This window comes from Talaromyces rugulosus, chromosome VI (assembly GCF_013368755.1).
Source record: "Talaromyces rugulosus chromosome VI, complete sequence".
In the NCBI taxonomy this organism is placed as follows: domain Eukaryota; kingdom Fungi; phylum Ascomycota; class Eurotiomycetes; order Eurotiales; family Trichocomaceae; genus Talaromyces; species Talaromyces rugulosus.
The window spans coordinates 1,324,876-1,350,875 of NC_049566.1; the positions used below are offsets into that span (position 1 = coordinate 1,324,876).

A 26,000-nucleotide genomic window follows, 5' to 3' on the forward strand; every position below is an offset into this window, starting at 1 on the left:
GATTAGGTTTACGCCGTCTTCAATGAGATATTGCTTAATCCAAACTATATGGTAGGTATACAAAATATGAGCTAATATTTAATTTGTATTTTATTTAAGAGAAACGGTGTTTTGCTGTAACAATTATGTTGAGCTCGTTATTGAGTAGTGCTTACTCCCATCCCTTACGATATAATTTCAGAGTTCAGGCCACAGGATGAAGCCAAGACTTCAGAATATTGATATCTTACAATATTTATATATAGAACAGAACTATCTATTCCTTTATTTAAATGTATTTCTTTCCCAGACCCCCGGGCAAATAATATCAGGTTGCATATGCCATGTGGCCATAAACAGCCGCTCATCATGCTCTCCCGTTTGGGCAGGGATAGCGACGATCCCAAAGTGAGTAGTCTAGAAGAGCGATTCGTGGTTTGTCACGTTCAAAATTTACGATGATGATGATGATCATCATCATGACGGTTTCCATTTTGATACCGTATGTCTCAGTATGTTAGCTGCTAGCCAAAAAGCCCTCGGCGAGTTGGTCAGTCCTTACTATCCAACAGTATGTAACAATACCGTTCTGCACTGTCTCGTGGTAGCCTGATTGCGCATTACCACAAGAGACATGGTATTTAAGGCCTCCCACAGCCCTGTACGCGACGAGCGAGCGCCCAGTTGCTACAGCCTACTACAGCCATGACTACCGACTATCTTATCCTCGGAGGCGGGCTCGCTGGCTGCGTCGTCGCGACTCGCCTGAAAGAGTACAACCCAACTGCGACCGTGACGTTGATCGAGGCAGGCCCCAATGCCCACGGCCATGAATGGATGATCGAGCCCATGGGCACCTTTAAACTCCATCTCAGTGACTTTGAATACAATTACTTGACCGTGCCACAAAAGCAGTACAATGGCCGTCGCGTCTTTATTACCGGCGGAAAGCAACTGTCCGGGTCTAGCTCGGTCAACTATGCTATGTGGACACGCGGGGGCAGGGATGATTATGGTGAGTAGTTTGAAGTAGTAGTTAGTAGGAGTCAACGGGTTGCCTAATTGTCTCGTCTGATGTAGATTTGTGGTCCAAGATCGTGCAAGATGACAAATGGAGCTACGAGGGCTTGTTGCCGTACTTTCGCCGAACAGAGACTCATCATATTGAAAGCGTCGATCCACGCCAGCATGGTTCGGACGGTCCAATCCACACCACTGCCTCGGCTCGAAAATACCCACTGAAGGATCTTATATGGGATGCTTTCTTGTCCACCGGACTTGGCGCTACAAAGGATGCAAACGGTGGTAATCCGCTAGGTGTTGCGCCCTACACCGAGAATTGGCGTGATGGAAAGCGTCAGCCATCTGGAAAAGCGTACGGTTTGAAGGGGGTTGATGTTGTCACTAACACCTTTGTTCGACGCATAATATTGGAAGGAAATGTGGCTGTGGGAGCAGAACTGATTGATGGTCGTGTCATCAGAGCCAACAAGGAGGTTATCCTCTCGTGTGGTTCCATTCGCAGTCCGCAGCTGTTGCTGCTGTCCGGAATCGGACCCAAGGAGGAGCTGGCCAAACATGGTATCGAACAATTAGTTGATTCACCTGATGTTGGCGCAAATTTCAACGACCACACGTGCCTAACTTTGTTCTACAAGGTGAAAGACCCTGAACTGTCGAGGGTTGCCGGTGCCGCAGGTTGGACCGATCCCAGCTATCTGCGTGGTATACCAGCAGATGTCGTGGTTACAGCGAATGCAGACAAAGAAAAGCTCAAGGAGGCACTTATCAAAGATGGACACCCCAATGTAGATGATTCGCACCCACACTTGGCGCCTACCCGTGGACATATCGAGATTTTGCCCATCTATGCGCCAACCGAGGCACCACATACAAATCTGAACGTCCCGTTTGACGGCACTTGCATGACGGTTGGCGTGCTCAATTTGCTACCGACATCTCGCGGTTCAGTGACTCTGGCTTCGACAGATCCAACTGCCGATCCGTTGATTGATCCAAACTACTATGCCACCGAGACAGACCGGGTGATTTCCCGGCAAGGCGTGCGGCTGGCTCTACAGGCGCTCGAGTCTTCGGCCGGACGGCAGATTGTCGATGAAGAGTTTCTGCCCCCTGGAACGGGCAAACAACTTACTCAACAGAGCACTGACGAGGAGATTGACGACCGAATGACACGCTTCGCGGCTACTTGGTTCCACCCCACTGGAAGTTGTTCCATGGGTAAAGTGGTGGACACCAATCTAAAGGTCAAGGGTATAGAAAACCTGCGTGTTGTTGACGCGAGTGTCATGCCCTGTCCTATTGGCGCGCATTACCAGGTTGCTACCTATGCTATTGCCGAGCAGGCTGCAGATATCATTACCAAGGGTCAGTGAGCGAATTTATCCGGAATCTGTATCAAATGGACAGTTGAAGTTGTGTATATGAAACTATTCAACCCAAATATCTAACCCACTTACTCTATATCTATTTTTCTTCCTGTCGCTCTATACTCCCTAACAACCCTAAGCTTCGTCCCTGTACTCCCTCTTACGTACTTAGTCACAAAACGATCCCGCAAAATAAACACAACCTCGAAATCAAACCGGCCAGAGAAGCCGTTTATACCGATTGGAAAGGGAGGGGGCATGATACCTATTTCTATCGAAAGTTACGTCCATGGCTAACACTCGACTCAGGTTCCATCTCTCGCTCGGCGTCTCGACATCAGGCTTTATCAAGCTGAAATATACGAGCTGTATGCAAACGCAGAGGCCCAAGTTATTAAAAAACGAGACACGCGGATTTTTTGATGCTGGGCCCGACTCCATCGGCGTGCTTCTTCTAGTATTCTACGCTCAAAAATCTCTTTACGGAAAGTCTGGACGAATCATCATCGAGATATTGTCGGCTCAAAGCTTATATACGAAAACACGAGTACGAGTGTGCTGCGTCTTTGCAATGCCGTTCGGCAGCTGAACTCGGACATTATTGAGCCCGGACAAGGGAAAACAATAGATAATATGCAACCAAGTCTAGACGAGCTGGTGAATCACGGCTTATTAGGCATTTCCTAGGACCCCAAACACGTTGTCCTTAACAGGAAGCACGGGCTCGCCAACGTCATACCCGTTGCATACGCTACTAAATAACAGCACAGTGGATGTTGTCTACTGTTATAACTGTCGGTACAATCCAAAAATCGGGCGCATTTGCAAGAAATCACCGGACAACTCGGATCCTCTTCTAGTCCCAGAAATGTCGCATGATAATGCCCGAATTGAGCCACAGGCTACAGACGCAGCTGCGAAGCGCGACGATGAGAACAAGATTTGAAAAAGTCGACGCACAATAAGTGAAGTAAATGTTTAGCAAATCTAACTAGAAGCGAGAATTCACAGGCGCTCGCTTTATGTATAAATGTATGAAATTATATCATAATATTTACTCTAAAGAAGAAACATCTCGGTCTATGATGTTAAGTACATGTAGAGGCGGAACAATTCGGCGGGGCAGTCTGGCTTATATGCTGACTACGTAGTTACATAGTACCGTTGACACAGTACTAGTTCAAATGTTAGCTCAGTGTTGGTTTCTAGAATAGTCCGAGTTGATAGCATTGACAATTTAAGCTTTCTGCCCCAGTCCGATAAAAATAGCAATAACACAACACTAGAATCATACGTAATCCGTAGCACAATGTCAGACTCGATTGCATCGTTCGTATCATAAGACAGCGTAAGAGTCAGATGAGATGGCCACCAATAATAGTGAAAAACATTAACAATAATCGCCCGATCCCATAAACCGTGTCCACAAAACTCCGTAAAAACCAAAACCCAAACCCAAACCTAGATCCAAACCCATAACTAATTCCCGTTCCCGTAAAACGTATCCAATAAGATACAGGCATAAATGTGCCGATTCCGAGTGACCACCAGGTGATCGATCGATGAACAAAAGAGATAAGAGAGACTGCCACCAAGTAACAAAGAGCACATGCCTAATCTAGCTTAGATTGGCCGGCGATCAAGTAACCGAATAACTTAAAAAATTAACCAAAAAATGATCCGCCTCCATCGAAACACGGGCAGATTCAACTTGTTCGAACTTCGTGGTGGTTGCAACTTGCATTGATTGTCACACCGGGAAGGAATGATCGCCTTAATTCTCGGGCCATTTTCGAAACGATCCAGTAAGTGTGTCACTGAGTGAAAGTGCAAAGTCGTAGCACTTCGTATGTGTCAGAGTTAGTTGGGGGCCGGGGCCAGCGATCTCTTCCGTGGTCGCCCTAGCCCCCGGAACCCGCCCATCAGTGACTTCATAGCACTCGCGCCCGCTTTGGGTGTTTTTGCTGATGCAGGCGAAGAGACAAAGGACCAATCCCTGTTTGCTTGCTGTGCTTGCTGATGACGCTGGTCTACCGCCGGCTCGAAGTCTGTAGTCAGAGAGAGGGCAGGGTTGTTTCGGAGGCTGTAGAGTCCTTGTGCCTTGGGCATGGACATTCGCGGGTTTGTCTGCTCCATGGGCGAATAGGCCGAGCTGGCTGCTGGGCTAATCGGGTCCACATCTAGAAGCGACTCTGACCGAACATGCGGTGCTAGGCCCGGCTTTCTTGGCGAGGTGCCAAAAGGCCCTGTAAATTGAATAGGCGCGGGGTGTGATGTCGTGCTGATGGAGAGGGGGTGTGGTGTAAGCTTTGACTTGTCAGAATCAGGCTCGGCGGAGGACGTAGATGAGGTGTGGAAGGAAGATGTAGACGAGTTCAGCGTGGATGGCTGCTTCGACGATCTTGAACTAGGGCTCGTATTGTCGCTGGCAAAGCTTGCGCTGCGGAAAGTTCGTGGTCGGAGCATCTCGTCGGGTGCAGCAATGTAGACACTTCTCGTAGAACGCTGAGACGTATTTCTTCTCAGCAGCTGGGGCCGTGTCTCTCTATTGACACTAGGGGAAGCGGCCCTCGATCGATAGGGACTACCTCCAACCCGCTGGGCGGATCGAGCGCGTACGTGGCTTCGGGGATCAGCGTAGGCCAATTCGCCGTCGTCACGCAGGAACATGGCGGAGTAGCGTTTGGAACGGTCAGGAGGGCTCAATCCGGACGCTGTAGATGACCGCTTGCGTATGTTTTCGGGTCCTTTGTTGCTGGCCGGGTCTGGTGTTTCCTCATTGCCAGAATGTGGCCAGAGCATAGACTCGGATGTGAGATTGTGGATGACGATGATGTTTGGTTTTGAAGTTGGCGCTGTGTAGAGGACTTGCTTTGCTTCAAAGATCTGCTCTTCTTCCTCGGCCTCCTCGCCATCGTCCTCGATCACAATGCTTGTATCAGCCTCACCTATAGAGTGGGGGAGAATGGAAGTCGGAGAGACTGGCGGCGTAACATATCCGCAGGCTGATTCGTTCTCATCACCTTCATGATATGCGTTATAAGTAGCAGTGCTGTTCCGCTTAGCAGTCACGACGGATAGTGGTCTCGAATAGAGGCTCGCCGAGCTGTCGGAATCCTCTCGAGCTGGAGAGGGCAAGCCGCTCTCGACGACAGGATCGTTGTCATTGCTAGACCCAGTCTCGGGCGTGAAGGCTCTCACGGAGCTGGTCTCGGACACTTCCTCTTCTTCAGACTCATACCGCCTCCATGGCGGCATCGAGTGCAGCTGCAGCGGTTCGTCGTGGTGATAGGACTTGTCCTCGGGCGGGGGAGAAGAGGAGACTACGGAAGCGGACTCCATCTTTCTGTGTGTAGCGAGGTTGTTCATCGAGTCAACCAAATGCTAATGGCGTTCCTTCTCTTGACAAAGAAAGAAAGTACCAAAGATGGAGAGCGCTGAGACGCGCAGAGTGGGGAGGGGTCATATTTAGATACGGCCGCGGCGCAGGCCCAGCAGGCCCTAGCCCAGGAGGATGACAGGATGGTAGGACGAACTAAGGACGAGCGTGCGCCCCGAAAGGGAGAAGGCTCCAAGGCATGCTGGGGCCGATGAGAGTGACAGAGGAGTCATGCTTGGTGGTGGTGAGGATTGATGTTGATGGCCGCTAGCCCCCTTGGCCGCCCCACTTCCGGGTCATGATTCATGAACCCTTTCTTCTTCCTTCCGAATAACAACACTCGCTCCCTGCGATCCGACGCCACCAGAGATATTAATAAGTTGCTGACGGCACACGTGCATCGCCTCTGTATCGCTTTCTTGCCAGCCAGGCAATCCAGGCTCCCTGTGCCTGTCCTCCTTTCAAGGACCGCGCGCGCTCCCTGGTGCCCTTGGCCCTTCGGCGCCCTATCGCAGGACACATGCCCTGTTACTATTATCCCATTCCATTCTTTGCTTTGATCACAGATGACTATAGCTAAATCCATGTCCTTGACTAGACCCTTTGAATCCCTTGAAAATTGGAACCAGCCGGGCGCAAAACGGCTAATGCAGATCTGACAGGTTCCATGTCACTGTTCGCTCGCTACGTGAGGGTGGAAGGAATAATAACCACGGTGCTACGTTCAGAGTATGCATGCGATACGTAATTACGTGCCAATCACTCCACTTCTTCTTTTTCTGTAATGATGCGCCCCCGGCAACTTGGTCAATAATGCATGCATGTATCGGTGGCATCCAACGGTCGTGACGGCGGACTACATTGTCCTACTACTACTACTACTACTAGTGGCAGCCATTTTTTACTCCCTGGCATGCATGCCTAACGTGGATTTGTGACACGCCACACAAAACCCGGAACTATAACTTCTGGCCTGCTCCGAAACACGCAAAGGGGCCCAATTGTCGCATAATAGATATTATGCTCCAACGAAAAGCAAGATTCCGATTCTATCAACTCGCGGGAAAAAATAATGTGATACATACTCTGTCCTTGATGGAGAACAGTGATCCACTGATCCTCCGGCGGCCGTGATGGTCGTGGTCCGTGGTGCTGGTGAAACACCTACGGAGGCCCGCTCGCGGCCTTGGTGCGTTTTGGTATCGAGGGAGCTGTTCCGCCTTTGCCTCTAGTGTGGTTTGAAGTTTGCGGTTAACTACTGCTAGGCTCTTAGCTAGTCAAGTACGCGAGCAACGGCCATTCCGAAACAGGATTGTGATTGTCTACTACTTTCTAAGCACGTAGTGGTGGCTTGACTGGCCGAGGTGTGGTTACACTCGCTTTGCCCATGCAATCAATCTTTCGTAGTGTCCAAATACAGGACATGGTACTAGACATTAATATTATTGAACAACGACAATCCGCACATCACTGCCAAAGCAATGCTCTGGTTTAATTGAGCCCCGGACCAGTCCACCGAGTCACTGACTCGTCTGCTGCGATTATAGTTAAATAGTAAGTAGTTAGCATGTGTCTAAATTATGGGACATCGAGCCTATTAGCCTGGCCCTTGCAGCCCGGAGTGGATGCATTCTTATTACTACTTTACTGTGTTAGCCACGCGTTGGGTCTATATGTGACTTGTGTGTCGAGGGATATTGATCCTTCCCTGGCTTTTTTCCTTATCATTCTAGAAGGAGGTATTGAGGAATGTATCGACCAATTTGAACCTTTGATCAATTTGAGAGAAATCAATTTGATTTTGGAGACGTTGACCGCCGGACATGGGTAGGACATATCACATTAACAATGAATGTCAACTGGTATCGGACGTCAAACTTCCGATTAAATAACCACAAGCCAGCAACAGTAGCCATTGAACTCAAATAAGTCTAGTTAGTAAAAAGAAAGTTAAAAAAACTTGCGATCAATTTGATCAGTCAAATGCCGAATCACGCAGCCAGCCACTCTTCCTGAAACCGGCTTGAGTAGTACTACTACCAGGGTTTCCTGCAGGAACGACAGGGTCTGGTGCTAATTGGTTGGGGGTCAACTAGTATTCTTGATGATCGGTCTAGTGTTGCACTAGAAGTTATTCATGTAGGTTAGTTACGCATACAGACATACGTGGTTTTTATTCCTCCGGTTTGGTTAATTAATTAATATACTTTTGTGCCTCTCGACTCGGTGTATCTCTATACCGGCATGCTATTATTCAAGACGGAATAATTGTTTTTTTTTTTTGTTTACAAGGTTTCTTTCATCTATATGGATTGTGGATTATGGATTAATTGATTGTGGCCAGTGGAGCCTGACTCCGGAGGACATGTCACACGCCTGGCACGCACTTATGCAAGGAACAGCCGTCCGTGGTTGAGGGTCCAAGCCATGCTGTATTAGTTTAAAAAAAAAAGGTTAGTGATATCTAAACAAAAAGATGCGCCGAATCTAACAATAGCAGTGCGCAATACCAAATAAAAGAAAATACATGAGCAAGTTGGATATGCACTGACCTGAAGCTGGCGGTCGCCCCAGGATACAACGACATCAAGCCGAGTGCATACATCAATGCATACCGATAGTAACATGCACGGTCATCAATTGATGATTCTTGATGCCCATGGATCTATTTCTTGGCTCTTTTTCCCTTGCTGAGACATGTATACTATTAGACTTTGAAGCAACACCAAATGTTGGAGGGATTTATATGGCGTAGGGCCCCCACAGAGTATACATGCCGACATGGAGACAGGACAGCCAAAAATGCTATATATAACAGCTATCCGAAGCCACCAACAAGACATCAACCAAGCTGACCAGAGTCCGTGTGTTCTAGACCCTAGGAAAATAAAATAGTATAAAGCCGGAGCTAGACCGGATTCGCAGAATTGCCGCTTGAGGAAATATTTAACAACATAACATGTCAACTATCCTGTAGATGACTATTTTGACGGCAATTATTAAATTATCATTTGATTCCTCGTGCAAGAACCACCTCATCGATTTGACAAGTCACGTGAGGTCGCGTTTTCGCGTCTATATGTCAGCGCCTTGACGCGGTCCTTGCTTGAGACTTGAATGCATGTATCCATTGATAGTTGACATGTTTGTTACATGTATCATGACGGATGAGATGCAACATTGATCAATACATTCAATAACTTCTAAATAGCTAATGATTGATCTAAAATACATACAGCAGAACTCGTCTTGCTCGCCATGACTTCAGACTCTGAAATCAGGCAATACTAATAATTAATAGTAAGCACATAAATGACACCACATGCTCAACCCAGACCGGCACAACAACGTACACCTCAAAAAAGAAATGCCCCCGACCGAATGATGTACAATGATTAAGTAAATAAGATAAAAAAAAGTATATAAAGAAAAAACACAGGGGGAAAAAAACTAAAAGTGAAAAAGTATGTGACGTTGACTGGCTCAATCGTCGTCTGACAACGATCTATTCCATCCTCTAGCATGCCTTTCTGCTTCTCACCATTCTGAACGACCTTGATCGTCACTCATTAAACATGACAGCTTCTCTTACCAGGAGAAGAAAAGGAAGAGAGAAAACAAATCAAAGAGAAAAGAAGAAACGAGAAGGGGTAGTTCGATGCAACCTCATCATGGACATCCGCAATGCATATTGAAAAGTATATGCTTTTGGTGCGAGCGTTATTGACGCCATGGATAAAGGTGCTCCAGAAATCCCTCGAAAGGATTCCACAAAGTAGCTCCCATGACCTCAAAATCTAAGCCTTGCGAGAGCGGGTGACCGGACCCTTGCCATTACGGCTGGCGGCACCGTTGCCATTGGCATGGCCGGCGACGGGAACGCTGGGAAGCTGGGCGTCCTTCATATCTATCAAAGCCTGGCGACCGGTGTTTCTGCGAGGGCGTCCAGTCTTGGCGGTCTTCTTGTAGGTGACAAAGTAGAAAGAGATGAAGAGAACCAGGTACGAGGTGAGGATTCCCATTCCGGAGAAGGCTGCAAACTCCTCACCGGCGCAAGTTCCGTAGTTCGGGGCCCATTGGAAGTAGGTGTTCGAGAAGTAAGTGTAAGACGCAAAGTAGACGAAAACTAGAAACAAAAAGTTAGTGCATGTCATTTGGGAACAACCCGCTTGAAAAGAACGTACCAAGATCAATCACGAACTGGGCAATCTGGAGAATGGTAATGTACTTCTTCCACCAGATGCGGATTCCACGAGCACTCTGGAAGTAGTACCAGTACATGACGACGTGCACGAGCAAGTTCAAAGTGATTGGCACCCACGAAACCGAAGTCAAGCCGAGGAGCTGGGTGTAGCACAGAAGAGCAGTGGCGCCATGGTGGTAGGTGTGGAGGAAGGTCAACGGCTTCTTCTTCAGGACGAGGAAAAGAGTGTCGAGGAATTCAAAGTATTTGTTCAAGTAGTTGAGCTGCAATGGTCAGTTTTCCCGGTCAGACATGTTTCTGCGCGGCAACTCACATAATACAAAACAACGAGAGGCTGGGTCCATCCGCCCTCGTGACTGCAGATGGCGTAGAAAACACCGTGGTGGTAGATCGTTGGAATCAGCTGTTCCAAGAAAAGAACCAGCAGGATCCCACTGACAGAAGTGAGGACAAAGTTGTGGAGCATAAAGAGCGTGTTGAGCTTCAGCGCGGAGAAGTTCTTCATAACCTCACGGCCGCCGAAAATGACCACATAGTATGTCACCAGCGCGGCGGCGGTTTCCTGCAGCGTCGACATGGGGGTCTCGCCTGACACGAAGCGGAAGTCGTCGGCAGGATAGCCGAGGGCAAGCTCGAACGCCTTGTTGAAATAAGGCCATAGCTGGATGCCGAACGGGCGGTCGATAGTCGGGAGAGGGATATCCTTGAGGTCGAACGACATGGTTGCGAATTGAAGCGTGGGCGAATACCGAAAAGGATGATAAACACCAGATCGAACCGATGGAGCTGGGAGGAATTGCCCGGGGTTCTTCGAGTCGGAATCCGAAGACCAGGAACTTAAAAAAACAAGAGAGAAAAAAAGCCGCGTGGGGACAGCGCGGAGTATTAAAAAGAATTACCGGATAGTAGACACACTGGACGAAAGGAACGGCAGACAGGATGTGAAACCAGAGGAGAGGGCAGAAAGAAGAAAGAAGAATTGATGCAACCGAGGTCGAGAAGGAGTGTCCGGCGGTCTTATGAAGAACAGAAAGTCACGTCTGAAAAGCGCGATTCGCATGTTTCGCTGCCGAGCCGCGGGTGCCCCTAGTGCTAGGCCCGATGCGGTATAGCGGCCCGTAGCCTTGCGTAAAAGGGGTTGGCTGCCTTGGTGCCTGATTCTCTATTTAGGCTGTATTTCTGCCAGTTTTCATGCTTTTTTGTGGTTTTTTTTTTTTTTTTTCATATATTATTTTCATACCCATGCAGATAGCCGATAGATTGCCTCTGTACATGTACGGAGTACAAAGTTCTCTAACTTCTTATCTTCGCCTGTGAGCTGGCTAGAGTACCATCATATTATACGCTTACCCCCTACCTCGCAAGCTCCCCACCGGCTTGCGAGTGTGCATTTACAAACAACACAGTCTCTGACACACCTTCCTGATTAGGCCTGTAGAAGTGCATCATTTGTTTTGAGCAGGTGGTGATTGACCGCCCTAGGGCTTACACAATCTCTTTGGTCGATGTCGAAAACCATGTACAATGTAGTATTGTTTGAATATTTCACGTGTGATTGCTGACAGTGATTTCTAATTGGGCAGGGTTGATTAGTCGGGGAATCAAATGCATCAACTGTTAAATGCAGCAGATGCACCGGTGTATATTATTCCTTGGCTCGTACACTTGCTTTCATAATGCGGCTATTTTCTTGAATTTCTCCCTCACATTATTATTATATACTATATCTTGTAGAGGGAATATCTTTTAATGGAATTGTATCATTGTACGTAGCATCGGAAAGTAACTAGCCGGAAAAGGCCAAGTGCGGCCTTGCGGCCTGAGGCAGCGAGTGGGCGTCACACCACCCGCAAAACTCCGCCAGCAAACCTCGCTGTAGCGTTCCCGAACGTACCTCGAAACCTCTCTCTACACGCCGTTTGTCCTCATTGGGGAAGCACACCAACCCAGCGCTCCAATTTCTCAATTCTCAAATCGACCTCTTTCCCCACTCTCCAAATGGCTTCCACCACCCTCTTCCGCCTCGCCACGCGCTCGGTGCGCCCGGCCACCTTTGCTCGCGCTGCCTACGTCCGTCCCAGCCTTCCCACTCGCGTTACGGCTGCTGCCAGCTTTGTCGCCGCCAACAACTTCAGCATCTCCGCCAAGCTTCGCAGCGGTCACGAGGAGGAGACCTACGAGGAGTTCTCGGCCAGGTAGGGAACCCATTGCCCATTGGAAGTCGCGGCATTGAATGCCCAAAGGGGGAGGAGGAAGTCAGACGGGAATTTTTAGGATACCCATTGCATTCCTATTAAACCCCTCCTCTCGACCTTCGACGCTACAACTACACTTCCACGTTAATTTACTGTTATGTACATCTTTTCTGACGAATCAATGGCAGATATGAGAAGGAATTCGACGCTGTCCAAGACGTTTTCGAGCTCCAGGTACGTCATGCGGAAAACACAGCCACCTATATTCTTCATTTTGATAAAGCTAATTGAATCGCCCAACACAGCGCAACTTGAACAATGCTTTCGCCTACGATCTTGTTCCCTCTGTCGAAGTCGTCTCTGCTGCTCTCCGTGCTGCTCGCCGAGTAAACGACTTTCCCACCGCGGTCCGCGTCTTTGAAGGTTCGTTCTCCCTCTTTATCCCCCCTCTCACTCTAGTACATGTTCTCATTTCTTTCACAGGTGTCCGCGCCAAGGTTGAGAACGAGGGCCAGTACAAGCAATATCTCGAGCAGCTAGAGGCTATCCGAACCGAGCTCGGCATCTCTCTTCAAGAGGAGCTCTACCCCAAGAGCGACTAAACATTTGTTTAAATCACAATGCAGTATTTTCAAATCTGTTGGAAAACTTTGTATAGATAAATAGAAAGGCCTTATGGATAATTGACCCCGTGGCAGGTGAAAAAGAAAAGAAAAACACTGTAGTTGCGTGATCATGTCTTTTTACCCGTAGGGGCTTTTCAAGCGTCGTCACTACTTTTGATGTACTCTTAGCTAATCCAATGATATTTTTTTGTCGGTTTTATTTTCTCTCTTGGTTTTCCTAGTCATCATCATCTAACAACTTTATATGAGGTTAAGATACAACAGCCAACCCAACAGCTAACTCCATCGTATTCTGTCTGATATGCTAGATAAATTCTATAAGGTAGATAATACCACGAAACAAGTCCCAGAAAATAATAATCGCATAGAACCGGTACAAAGAGAAAAAGCCCATAAAAATATAGATACAGGGAAATATTGAAAATATACAAGTTCTTAAAAAAGAAACTTGAGAGAGCCCCAAATTAACGCCGACCCCGCTGTGTATTAGTTTCGTGCCTTTTTTTTTTTTGTTTTCGTGTATTTTGTTGTTGTTGAAGCAATATACGTTCATCAGCCCTTTCTGAAATATTAAAATTGCGTGACACGTGATTTAATGGGTACCGACGTATTTGAAATAGTTTGGCCGGCAGTCTTCCTTGGCCAAAAAGTCCGCGCCTTCGTAGAACTTGCCCGGTTTGCAACCGGAACACTTGGGCGAGTTGGGGCAGTTGAAGTATGGGACGTGACGGTAGCCAATGTCTCGGAACCTAGTCACATTACACCGTCAGAACATTGCGAGTATCAAACCATATTAGATAGATCTAACTTACCAGTGTACCTTGCTGGCATCTTCAAAGAGACCCAGGGCGATAGAATGGACAGGGGCATCGCCCCATCTTTCATAGAAGAAGCCACCAGCGCGATCCAGGTGGTTGAAGTAGGCTTCGTATTTTTCGCTGCGGAAGAATTCCATGTCGCCGATTTCAAAGTTGGACCAGAAATGGCACGTCGAGTACCCATTGGCCTTTTTGTTATGTTCCGGACGCAGCTTATCGTCCACAAGCCATTCCATCATGTTGTTGTCCGCGAGGTACTCGGGGTGTTCGCTCAGGAAACGCTCTGTTTCGGGCCAAAGGCTAGTAATGGTTTCAGGCGCATCGAAAAGGTTGATGGTGAAGCCGTATGTCTTTTTGTGGTCTTGCATGTATCGGAAGACATCATAATCGACGTTGCAGAAGAACTGGACTTTGGGCTCCACTCGCCAGTAATACCGCGTGTTGGCTAGGGCGGGGTGTTTGTAGAACATGCCACTGTTCCAGCGACACATTCTGTGGTAAGACGCTTTGTCGGCGTATTGGATCTTGGCCTCTTCCAGGATCTTGTTCGATTCCTTCACCAACTCTGGATCGATCCAATCTGGTTCTTCCCAGTGCTCTTTCGGTACTAGTTCTGTTTTCGCATTTTGTTAGAACCGTCTTTCCAAACCCAACCCACTTCGCATTTTTGACATACCATAGTGGCACTTGGCCTTGGTAACAGCTTGTGTTTTCCTCTTGAATTCTTCACTGAACGGCTTGTCGTTCATGAACGTCCACGGGTAGTTGAACTTGTTGTTCCAAGTCCGCTCCAAGTCCTCCATAGTCTTCACGAGGTCACCCAGTTCCTCGTTGCGAACTAGAACAAGAAGCGTCGCATTGATTCGGGCGGATTCGGTGCTGTCCGGGGAATAATCGTGGTCTTCTGCGCGCCATAACAGACCCTCAGGTTCGCCAGTCGCTACAAGCAAGGTTAGCATCACGATCACAATCCTCCCCCGGTTTCGGAATCTAAACATACGATCCAACAAGGGATCACTCTTCATTCCATCTTGCAGCCGACTGCCGACGCTTATCAGCGACTGTGTTGGATGTGAAACGTAAAAGATAACGCCGATGACAAGTAGGATGCACAGTGCCCCTAGAAGCCGGATTGGCCTGGCTATGGCCATATTGGTGCCTCGTGTGTGATGTAATCGAAGGTGCAAGGTCAGAGAGTAATAAATTAGAGTGAGCAAGGCTTAGTATCTGCAAAAAGATGCCAGAAAGAGGGGAAGCGCTTGCTCGCGTGTGCCCTTTTTTTTCCTTTGAAGGGTTCTGTCCGGCCTGCTTCATCACAGGCCTCGATCTGGCTCATAGAACGTTGCCACTTTTCCTGTTTGGGACTAGCGTTCTGCTTGACGCGTACTTGCCGCCTCCCGTTGTTGTCAAGACTTGTTTTATCACTCTGTTTTTCTGTGCTGCTGACGTCTCATGCTGGTCTAGAGGATTGATTGGCGCCATTATCTCTTTATGTGCACGGTAATTGGCCACAATCTTCAATCTTGTCCCGTGTCAACGCCAATTGCCAATGACGCGTGTCCAATGCGTAGTACATCATGGCCCGTTCCGCGGCCGTTGGAATGCTAATTGACAGTCTCATTGTGACTATAACACGCTCGGAGAAGGTAAGAAAGATTGTTGCCAGTTCAAGGTTTTTGTTTTATCTTCTCACACCAAATCCAGGACTCAACTAGCTTTCAAAATGCAAAAGCACGCTCTAATATCATCCTCAAAGAGCATAGCCCTGGCAATCGCACGGATCCATTTGCCGTAGATAGGCACTTTGACGGCTTGATAGAGAAATTTCGGGTTCTGAACAAAGATGACTTTGCCGACAGCCTCGGCGTGCGCTTGAGCGAAGCAGAGAGCCAACGAATCTCATGGATGCCGGAAATTTTTTCTTTATTGCAGCAGCTTTCGGACCGGCCCGCAAATGTAGCTCAAGTACCAAGATTCAGTCTTGCGGAATCTGAAGACTCTCCTGCCCTGAAATGGACGGAGTTGGACCCGGCGGGGTCTGCCTTTGCAGAGGAAGACATATGGGCTGAAGTGGACTACGGAGGGTCATCCTCTGAAGACGAAGCCTCAACGGTTTCCAGCAACGTTTCCATTCCTAGAATCATCCCTCAAAGCGCGAAGCCGTCGCAAGAAGAATTCGAGATTCCCGAGGAGTTCATCCAATCCGGCGAAGACGAGGAATTGATAGCTACTATCAAGACCGGACATTTCTGGGAGTACGACTCGGCTGCAGTCCGAGAGTTCTCAGAAAGTCACACGCGATTCATCACAGAGTTGCAGGCATCCCGAGAGATTATTTTCATGCTCCAAGGTCTTCCTACCTCTTTGTTCTGGCAGCTAGACAACAGCATTGCCGTTGATAGAAGATTTGCGCTCCGCCACGCATCAAATGCAGCATTCCTGCAAATCCTGCGCTCCTGTGCAGACACCGGAGCGAGACTTGGCGCGGTGAGACGGTTTGTGAAAAGTTCACAGTCCGTAATTTTCCTCCAGACTTTTACTAGAGGTCTCGAGATCCTGCTTCACGATTTCGATACGTTTTTGTCAGGGTTACAGCTGAGGTATCTTTCAACCGACCAAAAAGTTACAGTCAGTTTGTTGCAACTGGTGGAAGAAGTTAGGACGAAAGTTCGAGTACTTCTACTATTAGCAGACTTGGTGGCACAGCTAGAAACTGCCCCTTCTAGTCAAGCCTTTCTATGCCTAGACTTACTATACGACCTCGTCTGCTCTAATCAAGCTTCAGGAAGCGAAGATGATTACAAGTCACTTGCAAAGCTGTTCTTTTCTTGTTTCGAGGCATACACACAACCTATTCGTATGTGGATGGAAACTGGACAGTTGGAAAAAGGACAGGACACCTTTTTTGTCACTGATATCCATCGAGGCAGCGACCTGCGAACTCTTTGGCACGATTGGTATTCTCTCGTAGAAACCAATGGTCGGCTAAATGCTCCAAAGTTTGTGAAACCAAACGCTCGCAAGATCCTCACTACCGGAAAGAGCATGATCTTCCTTCGCAATCTCAACATTTTGCCCGAAAGCCTCGGGTTCGAAAATAGACGACCTTTTGTATTTGAAGACGTATGCCCAGATGGTCCAGCGCTACAGCTTCTTCCTTTCTCGGGTTTGCTGGACAAAGCATTCGAGGATCTCATTGCCACTAACCACCAATTCGCCTCAAATTTTTTACGAACACAACTCGACGAACAATATGGACTATGGAATTCTCTCTCGGCGTTGCAATATATTTACCTTTGCAAAGACATTACAGTCTCGTCGTTAATTGACAACAAGATTTTTGAACTGATTGACAATGGGCAGGGAGTCTGGAATGACCGGTTTCTCCTTACCGAGTTGGTGCAAAGTACCTTTGATGATATTGCCTGTGTTGACCCTTCTCGTCTTCTCATGCGCTCAACCCGCACTCCCTATCCAGATAGTGGGACTCAGAACAGAAGCGTCAAAATCCTCAAAGTATTGTCCATGGATTATATACTGCCATGGCCCGTTGCCAACATCATCCCCAAAAGTGCTATTGCGACATATCAACGCATATTCACGTTTTTAATGCAAATCCGAAGAGCAAAATACGTTCTCGAAAGACAACGACTCCGAAAAGAAGACGATGACTCGGAAGGGTTTCGTGTTAATATTGGTGATGATGGCGCAGGTTACATTATCCGCCATAGTCTGCTATGGCTCACAAATACCATTTACAGCCACTTTACAGAATTAGTCATTGCCATGAGTACAGCGGACATGGTAAAGGGACTCGCAGCCGCCACAGACGTTGACGCCATGATTGCCATGCATGAAGCCTACATGTCCTCCCTTGAGCAGCAGTGTCTCCTCTCGGACAATCTCGCACCGATATACAAAGCCGTTATAAGTCTGCTGAACCTGTGTGTGCATCTGGCAGACATTCAATCAGCACGCCACGGCCAGAACCGATTCGAGAAATCCAACCGCTCTTTTCATTCGTCTTCAGGCCGCCGAAAGCATTATCGACGCCACCAACACCGACGGAGAGGTTTCAACGACTTCTCTGACTCTGACGATGACGACGATGAAAAATCCAACGACGAAGCTGATAATGTTCACGATCATGATGACTATGATGAGGGAAATACGACTAATATCTCGTTTCTCGAATCGCCCTACTCTGAGAGATTGACTCATGTCAGAGAGAAGTTTGAGCGGCTACTGGCGTTCATAATAACTGGACTGAGAGCAGTTGGCAGGATAGATGGACAGCAGAGTTGGGAGATGTTGGCGGATAGGCTGGCTTGGAAAACGAGGCCGAATGATGTATATCGATGAAGAAATTGAATGGCGATACTAGATTTTTGTATATATTATACCCACGAGTTTGAAAGAAGAATGATGTAATGATACTATTATTGAATATATGTTTGATTACCAATTTAGATATCAACACTGCCATACCGGTTTTAGGGGAGCGTGGATACTGTTCAGCAACCCTAACCCTGAACTAGCTATATCTTTTTACAATGTATATCTACAGAAACAAGACGGCTTGCAGTTAGAATAAAACTGACTAAAAATGCAGTGAAGATTTGCCCACAATGCTGCGTAAAGCGAAAATATGAAACTGTGGCTCTTACATCAGGTGGATATAGCATTTCCAATCGAGACATCCTGACGTCTGATGACAGCTTGTGTCCGTGAACTGGGAATAGAGCATCAAACCTGGAAAGTGCCTATGATTTATTTGATGGGGGCTCATTGGCTCGTAATTAGATGTCTACCGGTTGAAATGTAGTAAGATCTATTGTAATGAATTTCCGCTTCATTGTCTCTGTTCTAGAAGCTTGAGGAGTCTTTCTTCTCGTAACCTCTGTTGCTCCTCTCGTACCTTCTGCTCTGCTGCCTGCTGTTCTAATTTAGCGAGAAGCTTCTCTTCCCGTGCTTTCTGTTCCTCTTCCCGCGCTTTCTGTTCCTCTTCCCGTGATTTCTGTTCCTCTAACCGTGTTTTCTGTTCCTCTAATTGTTGCTGCAAGACCTGAATCATGCTACATAGTTCTGGTTGTAGGTTCTGTGAGGATGGGGCCCGGCTATATCCAGACCATTCCTGCGATCCGACCCCCGATGCAATATCGTGATCATTATCGATCTCAAAAGAGAAATCTTGTGGCTCAGGGATTTCTGCTAGCAAGTCCATTAATCGATCGATATGGATAGGAAGAAATTCACGGTCTAGATTCTCGACAAAACGATAACATGTCCATTTATCTTCCCTTGACCAAATGTCGATTTGTGCAACTTTCCATCGAAAGTATTCGATCCTGCCATCGGTAATCTCGGGGTAGTAGCCATAGATCCGCAAGCCATCTAGTTCATGTGATATAGAAAATGCCAAAATTCTTCGATGGACCTTCTCTGGGCAGCTGGCTATCTGAGATAGGCTGACCACAGCCCGAAGAGCAATGCACATGCTGTGCATATTTTGTCGGTCAGCAAATTCCAGCGCCTGGGTTCCGCATTTAATCTCTGCTGTCAAGTATGGAAAGTACATGTCGTCTCGCGCTATGTACAGTGATTTCTCAGCCGGCTTGATTCCAAGCTTTCGACGCTGCTGTTCTGAAAATGTTGACCATTTTAAGCCTCGTGCATGATCAGGTTGTGGTCTAGGTCCATGAATTGGCTCTGTCTTGAGCCACGGGTCATTATAACCATCAATCACATTCTTAAGCCATCGTCTCCCCTGGATATATTGATTTTCGGCTGAGGGCATGAGGTGTGGGTGTAGATCTACTAGAAGCCGGGCTTCAGATCGGTTTCGCAATGAGTTGTAAAAGTCCTCAATGAAATTGTCGTCCAATAAGGTACCTTGAGGGTTCTCGATTGGTTGCTGAAGGAGTCGCCTGCAAAGCTCTATATCCTCTAAAACGGGACCAGCCTCCGACGGGCGCATGAAGCAGCCTTTTGTCTCGAGGATCGTAACATAATTGGGATCCTTGTATGCCGATGATTTGTGATCCCGGGACGACGTGGTATCTGAGGACGTGGATCGAGGCCGCCCACGGTCAGTGGAGATTGATCGTGACCGCGATCTTTTGGATGCAGGCTGATCCATAACATCAGCGTCGTAAAACTCTTCTGATGGAGGCGGTATCCAGTCAAAGATCCGTTTATTGGTCGATTTCGACCTAGGTGGAATCGTAGAATGTCCACGTTCTTGCTTGCCAGTTTGCTAAAAAGGAATCAGTTACATCATTATCGCAATAGACGCTTACAACTAACCTTGGTATTGATATTGTTCGATAAAGGTGAAAGCGGTTGCGCTGTAATCTGCTCCTCCTGCTGTCTGTTTGATGGTATTGGAACCGTACTTGGACTGTCTCGACGTTGCAGTTTCGCTGGGCGTTCGTCCCCATTGCCATGCAAATTAGATACTGCGCGTTTCATGTTGTACATGTTAACTAATTTAAAGGACAGGAGCCATCTATCAGAAAGGAAAGGAGTTGGGCTCAAGTTAGCGCCCACCCAAGCCTCAAGTGGGTCTAGAAATAAGGACATCCAATCATGTCTCCTCCCACTTATTAGTCATTGGACGCTCTACATTATTTTAGGCCTCTTACTCTAATATCATCAGGCACGACTGCAGGATGATATAAATAGTTCTAAACTAGTAGTAAAATTGAAATTGTCTGGCGGATTTTGAGCGTTTTTAATATACTATAGCTGACTTGCCGAGCGTTTTGCAAAGTTTTGGTGTCCATCCGCATACAATATTGTAAATCTGCGCGTTGATTTGCTATAATTAGATAGCCGCTAAGAGAGTGCTTATAATGTGCTATATCATTGGTTGTTAACTATGTTAGTAGGGTATTATGTCTTATATAATCTCAATACCCAATGATTGCAATAGAATGATTGAGATCTCGAATGTCTAGGCCAGAAAAGATAGATCAAAATGTGATAGAATTACTATCCTAAAATTCCTGAAACACCAAGAGACATATATAATTTTGAGAAAGAATTTTTAAACAAAAGTGAGATCATTTATGCAAGATTAGAAATTTTAGCCGACCCACCTGCGAGCACTGTAGAAAACGCGTCCCCATGGACCAACCTCTCCCCATTGCTCTGCCTCAGCAGGTAGCCAGCTTGCAATACCGCCTATGATAGTTCGCTCCGGATGAGGCATGATCGCCAGAACACGGCCGTCTGATGATCTAACACCTGCAATACCCTCGGGACTACCGTTCGGGTTGAAGGGATATGTCATTGTTGGCTTGAGCGTCTCATTGTCGACATAGCGAATAGGCGCCAAGTTATTTTTGACAAAGTCCTGCGCGGTGACTTCGGGTGTCAAGGCGAAAGATGCACGGCCTTCTCCGTGTGCCACGGCAATGGGCAGCGACGAGCCGTTCATGCCATGCAGGAAAACAGATGGAGTAGAAGGGTCCGGATCGGAAATATGTACCATGGCGACACGGCCTTCGTATTGCTCACTGGCGTTTCGCTCGAAGCTGGGCCAGTACTGTGCCCCTGGAATGAGCTCTTTGAGACGTGATAGAAATTGGCATCCGTTGCAAACACCGAGAGCAAAGGTATCCGGGCGGTCGAAGAAGTTTTTGAATTCTTTGCGGGTTTCTTCATGCAACAACACCGATTTGGACCAGCCCTGGCCCGCGCCGAGGACATCTCCGTATGAGAAACCACCACAGGCAGCCATTCCAACAAAGGACGCGAGGGACACGCGACCAGAGATGATATCAGTCATGTGTACATCAACAGCGGCGAAACCAGCCAGGTTGAAAGCAAAGGCCATTTCAGCCTGACTGTTAACTCCTTGTTCGCGGAGGATTGCCACCCGAGGCTTGTTGCTGAACGGTGAAAATTGGGTAAGACTTGTCAAAATAGGGAGACCTTTGTCTTTAGGGTCGAAGCTGGGTCTCCATGACAAACCGGGGTTCGTGTCCTCAAGGATATTAGCGAATTCTTGATCAGCACAGGCAGCATTATCACGGATCTTTTGCATGTGGTAAGATGTGTGTGACCAGATTTGTTGAATCTTGGCTCGCGGTTGACGATAAATCAATTTGTGTTTGTGGTACATGGTAAGGTTTTGCTTCTGTATCTCAGAAACACGTCCAATGCGAGTGATTAGCCCTGGTGGAGGGCCACAAGTTGCAAAGCATGAGCGGAACTGGGTTTCGTCCTTCTTTCGGACTTGGAAGACTGCACCAAGCTCTTCATTGAACAATGTCTCAATGCAGCTTCCAATGTCAGAGTTCTTTTGCAAATCATCTAACATGAGTTCAACGCCACAGCGTCCCGCAAACATCATTTCTGCAAGAGTCGTGAAAAGACCTCCATCAGAACGGTCGTGATAGGCCAGAACGATACCCGATTCTTGAAGCTGCTGTGTAGCATCAAAAAAGTCCCTGAAGAGATCCACGTCTCGGATGTCAGGACATTCATCGCCAACCTGTTTGAAAACTTGTGCAACAGCTGAGCCACCAAGAGCTTTTCGGCCGCGAGCGAGATCTACAAACATAAGAACAGTTTCGCCAACGTCCTCAAAGCGTCGGAGAGTCGGTGTCCATGTTTTCTTAAAGTCGGAAACTGGCGCGAAAGACGAAATGACCAAAGACAAAGGTGCGGTAACCTCTCGTGACTCCTTGGACTTTTCGTCCGTCCATTTCATTTTCATCGACATCGAGTCCTTACCAACTGGAATGCTGATTCCTAGTTTGGGACACAGGTCAAGACCAATAGCCTCGACAGCTTCATAGATGGCTGCTCCTTCACCTGGGTGACTGCCAGCGGACATCCAGTTGGCTGAAAGCTTGACTCTGGTCAGACGATTGATCAAATCTGCCGCTGTAAGATTCATTAACGATTCTGCCACAGCCATGCGTGCCGACGCTGCCGGCGAAATAAGGGCAAGGGTAGGCTTTTCGCCCATCGCCATAGCTTCTCCAGTTTTCACACCCTGAAGAAGTGATGTTGCCGTCACGGATACATTGGAAACTGGAGTTTGCCAAGGTCCTACCATCTGATCTTGAGCAGTAAGCCCACCCACAGTTCGATCCCCAATCGTGATCAGGAAAGATTTTGAGCCGACTGCAGGAAGAGAAAGAACTCTAGTCGCAGCCTCGTCAAATAGCTGTTGGCTTGATAGATCTTTAGGTAGATATGTTGACAAACTAGTATCAAAGGCAGGTAATTTCAGTTTTCGCGAGTCCACTTTCCGAGTCATCTTGGGTGGCTTCCCAAAAAGAACCGATAGAGGCAGATCGATCGGTTTCGGGTATTCCTTTGAATCTCGGTCCATCAAGACAAGACGTTTATCCTCGTCTTGATTGCCCTCTCCTCTGCCAACAACAGAGAAACCGCAGCGCTCACGTTTGGCAATGGCAGTGAACTTGTTCATACTCTCCTCCCCAATAGCCATAACGTATCTTTCCTGTGCTTCACAGCACCATATTTGCATAGGACTCATGCTGCGATCAGTGTTATCCACCTCCCTCAGTTCAAATGTAGCGCCCAGTCCTGAGTCATGAATTAATTCCGGAAGAGCGTTTGACAGGCCTCCGGCGCCAACATCGTGAATGAACTTGATTGGGTTGTCGGCTCCCATTGAAACACAGGCGTTGATGACTTCTTGAGCTCTGCGTTGGACTTCGGCATTTCCTCTTTGGACACTGGCAAAGTCGAGATCGGCAGATCCTTCTCCAGAAGTAAGACTGGACGCTGCTCCACCACCAAGCCCAATAAGCATCGCAGGGCCTCCGAGAACCACAAGGAAAGAACCTGGCTTGACGATACCTGGGTCCTTGAGCGCATGCTGAGGTCTTACAGTGCCCACACCACCGGCGATCATAATCGGCTTGTGATATCCTCGAATTTCTTTCTGGCCATTGCCAATATCAATCTCAGTAAGCAATGTTCGGAAATAACCGGCTGTGCAAGGGCGTCCGAATTCGTTGTTGAAAGCTGCGCTTCCGATCGGGGCTTCGAGCATGATATCTAAGCTGCTTGCGATATGGTGGGGTTTTCCAATATCAAGCTCCCATGGCTGTCGCAGCTCCGGTATGAGGAGGTCGGAGACACAGTATCCCGCGAGTCCGGCTTTTGGCCTGGACCCTCGGCCAACAGCTCCTTCGTCTCTTATTTCACCACCAGATCCGGTGGCAGCTCCAGCAAATGGCGATACAGCAGTAGGGTGATTGTGAGTTTCAACCTTGGCCAATATATGAACCTGCTCTTTTAACTGTGTCCATTCGCGGGTTGCAGAATCGGGCGACCAAAATCCGGCATTCTCACCCTGTAATACCGCGGCATTGTCACTGTAGGCGCTCACGGTATAGTCTCCATTCTTCCTGTGGGTGTTCCTGATCATTCCGAATAAACTGTACGGCATTTGTCTCCCATCAATAGCCCAAGACGCGTTGAATTGCTTGTGTCGACAGTGTTCGGAGTTGACCTGAGCAAACATGAAAAGTTCGACATCGGTGGGATCGCGTGGAACAGGGCCGTTGGCGGCATATGCTTCGACAAGGTAATCAATCTCCGATTGATCTAAAGCAAGTCCAAGACGTTTATTCGCGTCCTGGAGAATCTCTACTGGGGATTTCTCTCCACTATGAAGAGGGACGGTCTCCAAGGGAAGTGGTGGGTGCTCTGAGAAGACCTTCTCAAGGTTGGGTTCTTCTTGGCTGATGACTTGAGTCATTCGGTCGTGTAGAAAATCCAAGTATTCATCTTCTGCCTTACTCTCTTCCGAGAATAGAGCCGATATTTTTAGTCCGCGTTCGATTCGCTTGACGAATTTGCCCAATCCACACACATGTGAAATACCGGTCGCCTGAGAACTCCACGGTGAAATCGTCCCAACGCGAGGGTATACGTAAAAGGTTTTCACGGTACCTTCACCTTGTTCAAATGAAGGAGGAATGTCGGTGATGTCGCCGTATTGGAGAAGCTGCTCAAGAACCCCTCGTTGAGTCTCTTGCAGAGTCTCGGAAGTATGCACATAGTGAACCCATTGAGCTCGAACGTCTGCTGCTCCTATCTGCGATGCGATTGCAAGGCCACGAGACCTGGAAAATGCAACTGTGCCGGGAATCGACAAGTATGTCGATTCGGTCGAGGACGTCATCTTGAAGAGGACACTGGTAAACAGCTTCTGGCGAATTCAGTCAGTGATAGTAGAATATTTAGCTCTATCACATTGAAATATATCTCTGTGATGGCTTTCCAATGCCCGGCGCCGGCTAAAAGGTGGGCGCTGGTTCACCGTAGACTCGAAGATGTCCTTCAGAAAAATTATCTGCCTCCATTCATCCCGCGTGGCCGATAGTGGGCGCTCGCCCCGCGCTAGTCCGCTTCTGTCTTATCGAGCCATGAATTTCTTATCAGTCACGTGATCAAGAATCCGGATCACTACAAGATGTTGTGTCTGCACCTTGTATGGTTTGAAAAAAAAAATTAAGTCTTAATAGACTGTAATAAATGCGACACTCCCTCTAGAAGCTATTTTGGGACGGCCCCTGCATCTAATAGTACATATGCTACCTGTCGCTATTTCAAGGCCAATTCTTCGTTTGGTTGGTCCGTGATTGAATTCTTAAGTGGGGACTACTATTTTTGGAAGAACGCTCCGACGGAGCATCCTGCCATAAAGGGAAGTATGTACATTGTCGTTCAACATTAGTATTATTTGATATTATTATTATTATTTAGTGGTGTTTCCAATTTTATCCCTGGATGAATGATAATTGTTCTTCAATTCATTAATTATTACATCTCGCTGTGAAGCGATGGTGCATGTGGCAATTCTCGCATAATGAAATAACCAGTGGCAAGTTTGAATACAGTAGATTGTAGATAATTGTAGATAATTACATGAACTATGCATAATAACAGCTTCTAAGAAGGTTAAGCTTGGCATCAATTCAATTATGAACGCTACTACTATAAGCCCTGTGACTTTATCCACAACTTGGATATTGCCAAGACAGTACTTACGACGCATCCGTGTTCACGCTAGTTTAAAAACGTCTTTTTTTTTCTTGTCTAGACCGTCATTACGTTGTCTTTGGTAGTGGTGATTCGCGGTCCGCCGAAGCATATAGCTACTTTAGGAAAGCGGCTAGCTACCGAGACGTTCCACTTCGGGAAACCAAAAGAGCGGGTTATCGGCCTCCCATATTCCGGATTGGTTTTTATTTGGATTCGACAGAGAATTAGAGTAAAAATGAAGTCACTCTAAAAGTTTTTCTCGGTCTCAAAGTATCTTTTTCGACGCGAGCCCACCAATCCAGGGTTGCCGGGCCCGAGCCGCCACCTCAAGATAAACCAAGTAGAATGTATAAATACCGCCACCATATCC

General features: G+C 47.5%; 8 protein-coding genes across 8 annotated transcripts; 3 read left to right on the plus strand and 5 right to left on the minus strand.

Annotated features, from left to right (window-relative positions):
* Positions 1-684: 684 nt before the first annotated feature.
* Positions 685-2,375, plus strand: TRUGW13939_10808 (uncharacterized protein; the record flags this gene model as incomplete). The annotated part of the gene is made up of 2 exons (XM_035493918.1): positions 685-994; positions 1,060-2,375. 2 exons carry the CDS (start codon positions 685-687, stop codon positions 2,373-2,375), a joined length of 1,626 nt encoding a protein of 541 aa, XP_035349811.1.
* Positions 2,376-4,229: 1,854 nt separating this feature from the next.
* TRUGW13939_10809 (uncharacterized protein) lies at positions 4,230-5,711 on the minus strand (the record flags this gene model as incomplete). Its single annotated transcript, XM_035493919.1, has 1 exon — positions 4,230-5,711. One exon carries the CDS (start codon positions 5,709-5,711, stop codon positions 4,230-4,232), a length of 1,482 nt encoding a protein of 493 aa, XP_035349812.1.
* Positions 5,712-9,545: 3,834 nt separating this feature from the next.
* On the minus strand, positions 9,546-10,673 carry TRUGW13939_10810 (uncharacterized protein; the record flags this gene model as incomplete). Its single annotated transcript, XM_035493920.1, has 3 exons — positions 9,546-9,874; positions 9,933-10,215; positions 10,266-10,673. The coding sequence occupies 3 exons, from the start codon at positions 10,671-10,673 to the stop codon at positions 9,546-9,548; spliced, it is 1,020 nt and encodes a 339-aa protein (XP_035349813.1).
* A 1,277-nt stretch (positions 10,674-11,950) lies between these two features.
* On the plus strand, positions 11,951-12,749 carry TRUGW13939_10811 (uncharacterized protein; the record flags this gene model as incomplete). Its single annotated transcript, XM_035493921.1, has 4 exons — positions 11,951-12,147; positions 12,336-12,381; positions 12,453-12,570; positions 12,631-12,749. The coding sequence occupies 4 exons, from the start codon at positions 11,951-11,953 to the stop codon at positions 12,747-12,749; spliced, it is 480 nt and encodes a 159-aa protein (XP_035349814.1).
* A 616-nt stretch (positions 12,750-13,365) lies between these two features.
* TRUGW13939_10812 (uncharacterized protein) lies at positions 13,366-14,742 on the minus strand (the record flags this gene model as incomplete). The annotated part of the gene is made up of 4 exons (XM_035493922.1): positions 13,366-13,522; positions 13,586-14,204; positions 14,268-14,531; positions 14,592-14,742. 4 exons carry the CDS (start codon positions 14,740-14,742, stop codon positions 13,366-13,368), a joined length of 1,191 nt encoding a protein of 396 aa, XP_035349815.1.
* Positions 14,743-15,168: 426 nt separating this feature from the next.
* On the plus strand, positions 15,169-17,953 carry TRUGW13939_10813 (uncharacterized protein; the record flags this gene model as incomplete). Its single annotated transcript, XM_035493923.1, has 2 exons — positions 15,169-15,237; positions 15,296-17,953. 2 exons carry the CDS (start codon positions 15,169-15,171, stop codon positions 17,951-17,953), a joined length of 2,727 nt encoding a protein of 908 aa, XP_035349816.1.
* A 490-nt stretch (positions 17,954-18,443) lies between these two features.
* Positions 18,444-20,062, minus strand: TRUGW13939_10814 (uncharacterized protein; the record flags this gene model as incomplete). The annotated part of the gene is made up of 2 exons (XM_035493924.1): positions 18,444-19,847; positions 19,898-20,062. 2 exons carry the CDS (start codon positions 20,060-20,062, stop codon positions 18,444-18,446), a joined length of 1,569 nt encoding a protein of 522 aa, XP_035349817.1.
* Positions 20,063-20,678: 616 nt separating this feature from the next.
* TRUGW13939_10815 (uncharacterized protein) lies at positions 20,679-24,767 on the minus strand (the record flags this gene model as incomplete). Its single annotated transcript, XM_035493925.1, has 1 exon — positions 20,679-24,767. One exon carries the CDS (start codon positions 24,765-24,767, stop codon positions 20,679-20,681), a length of 4,089 nt encoding a protein of 1,362 aa, XP_035349818.1.
* Between the last annotated feature and the right edge of the window lie 1,233 nt (positions 24,768-26,000).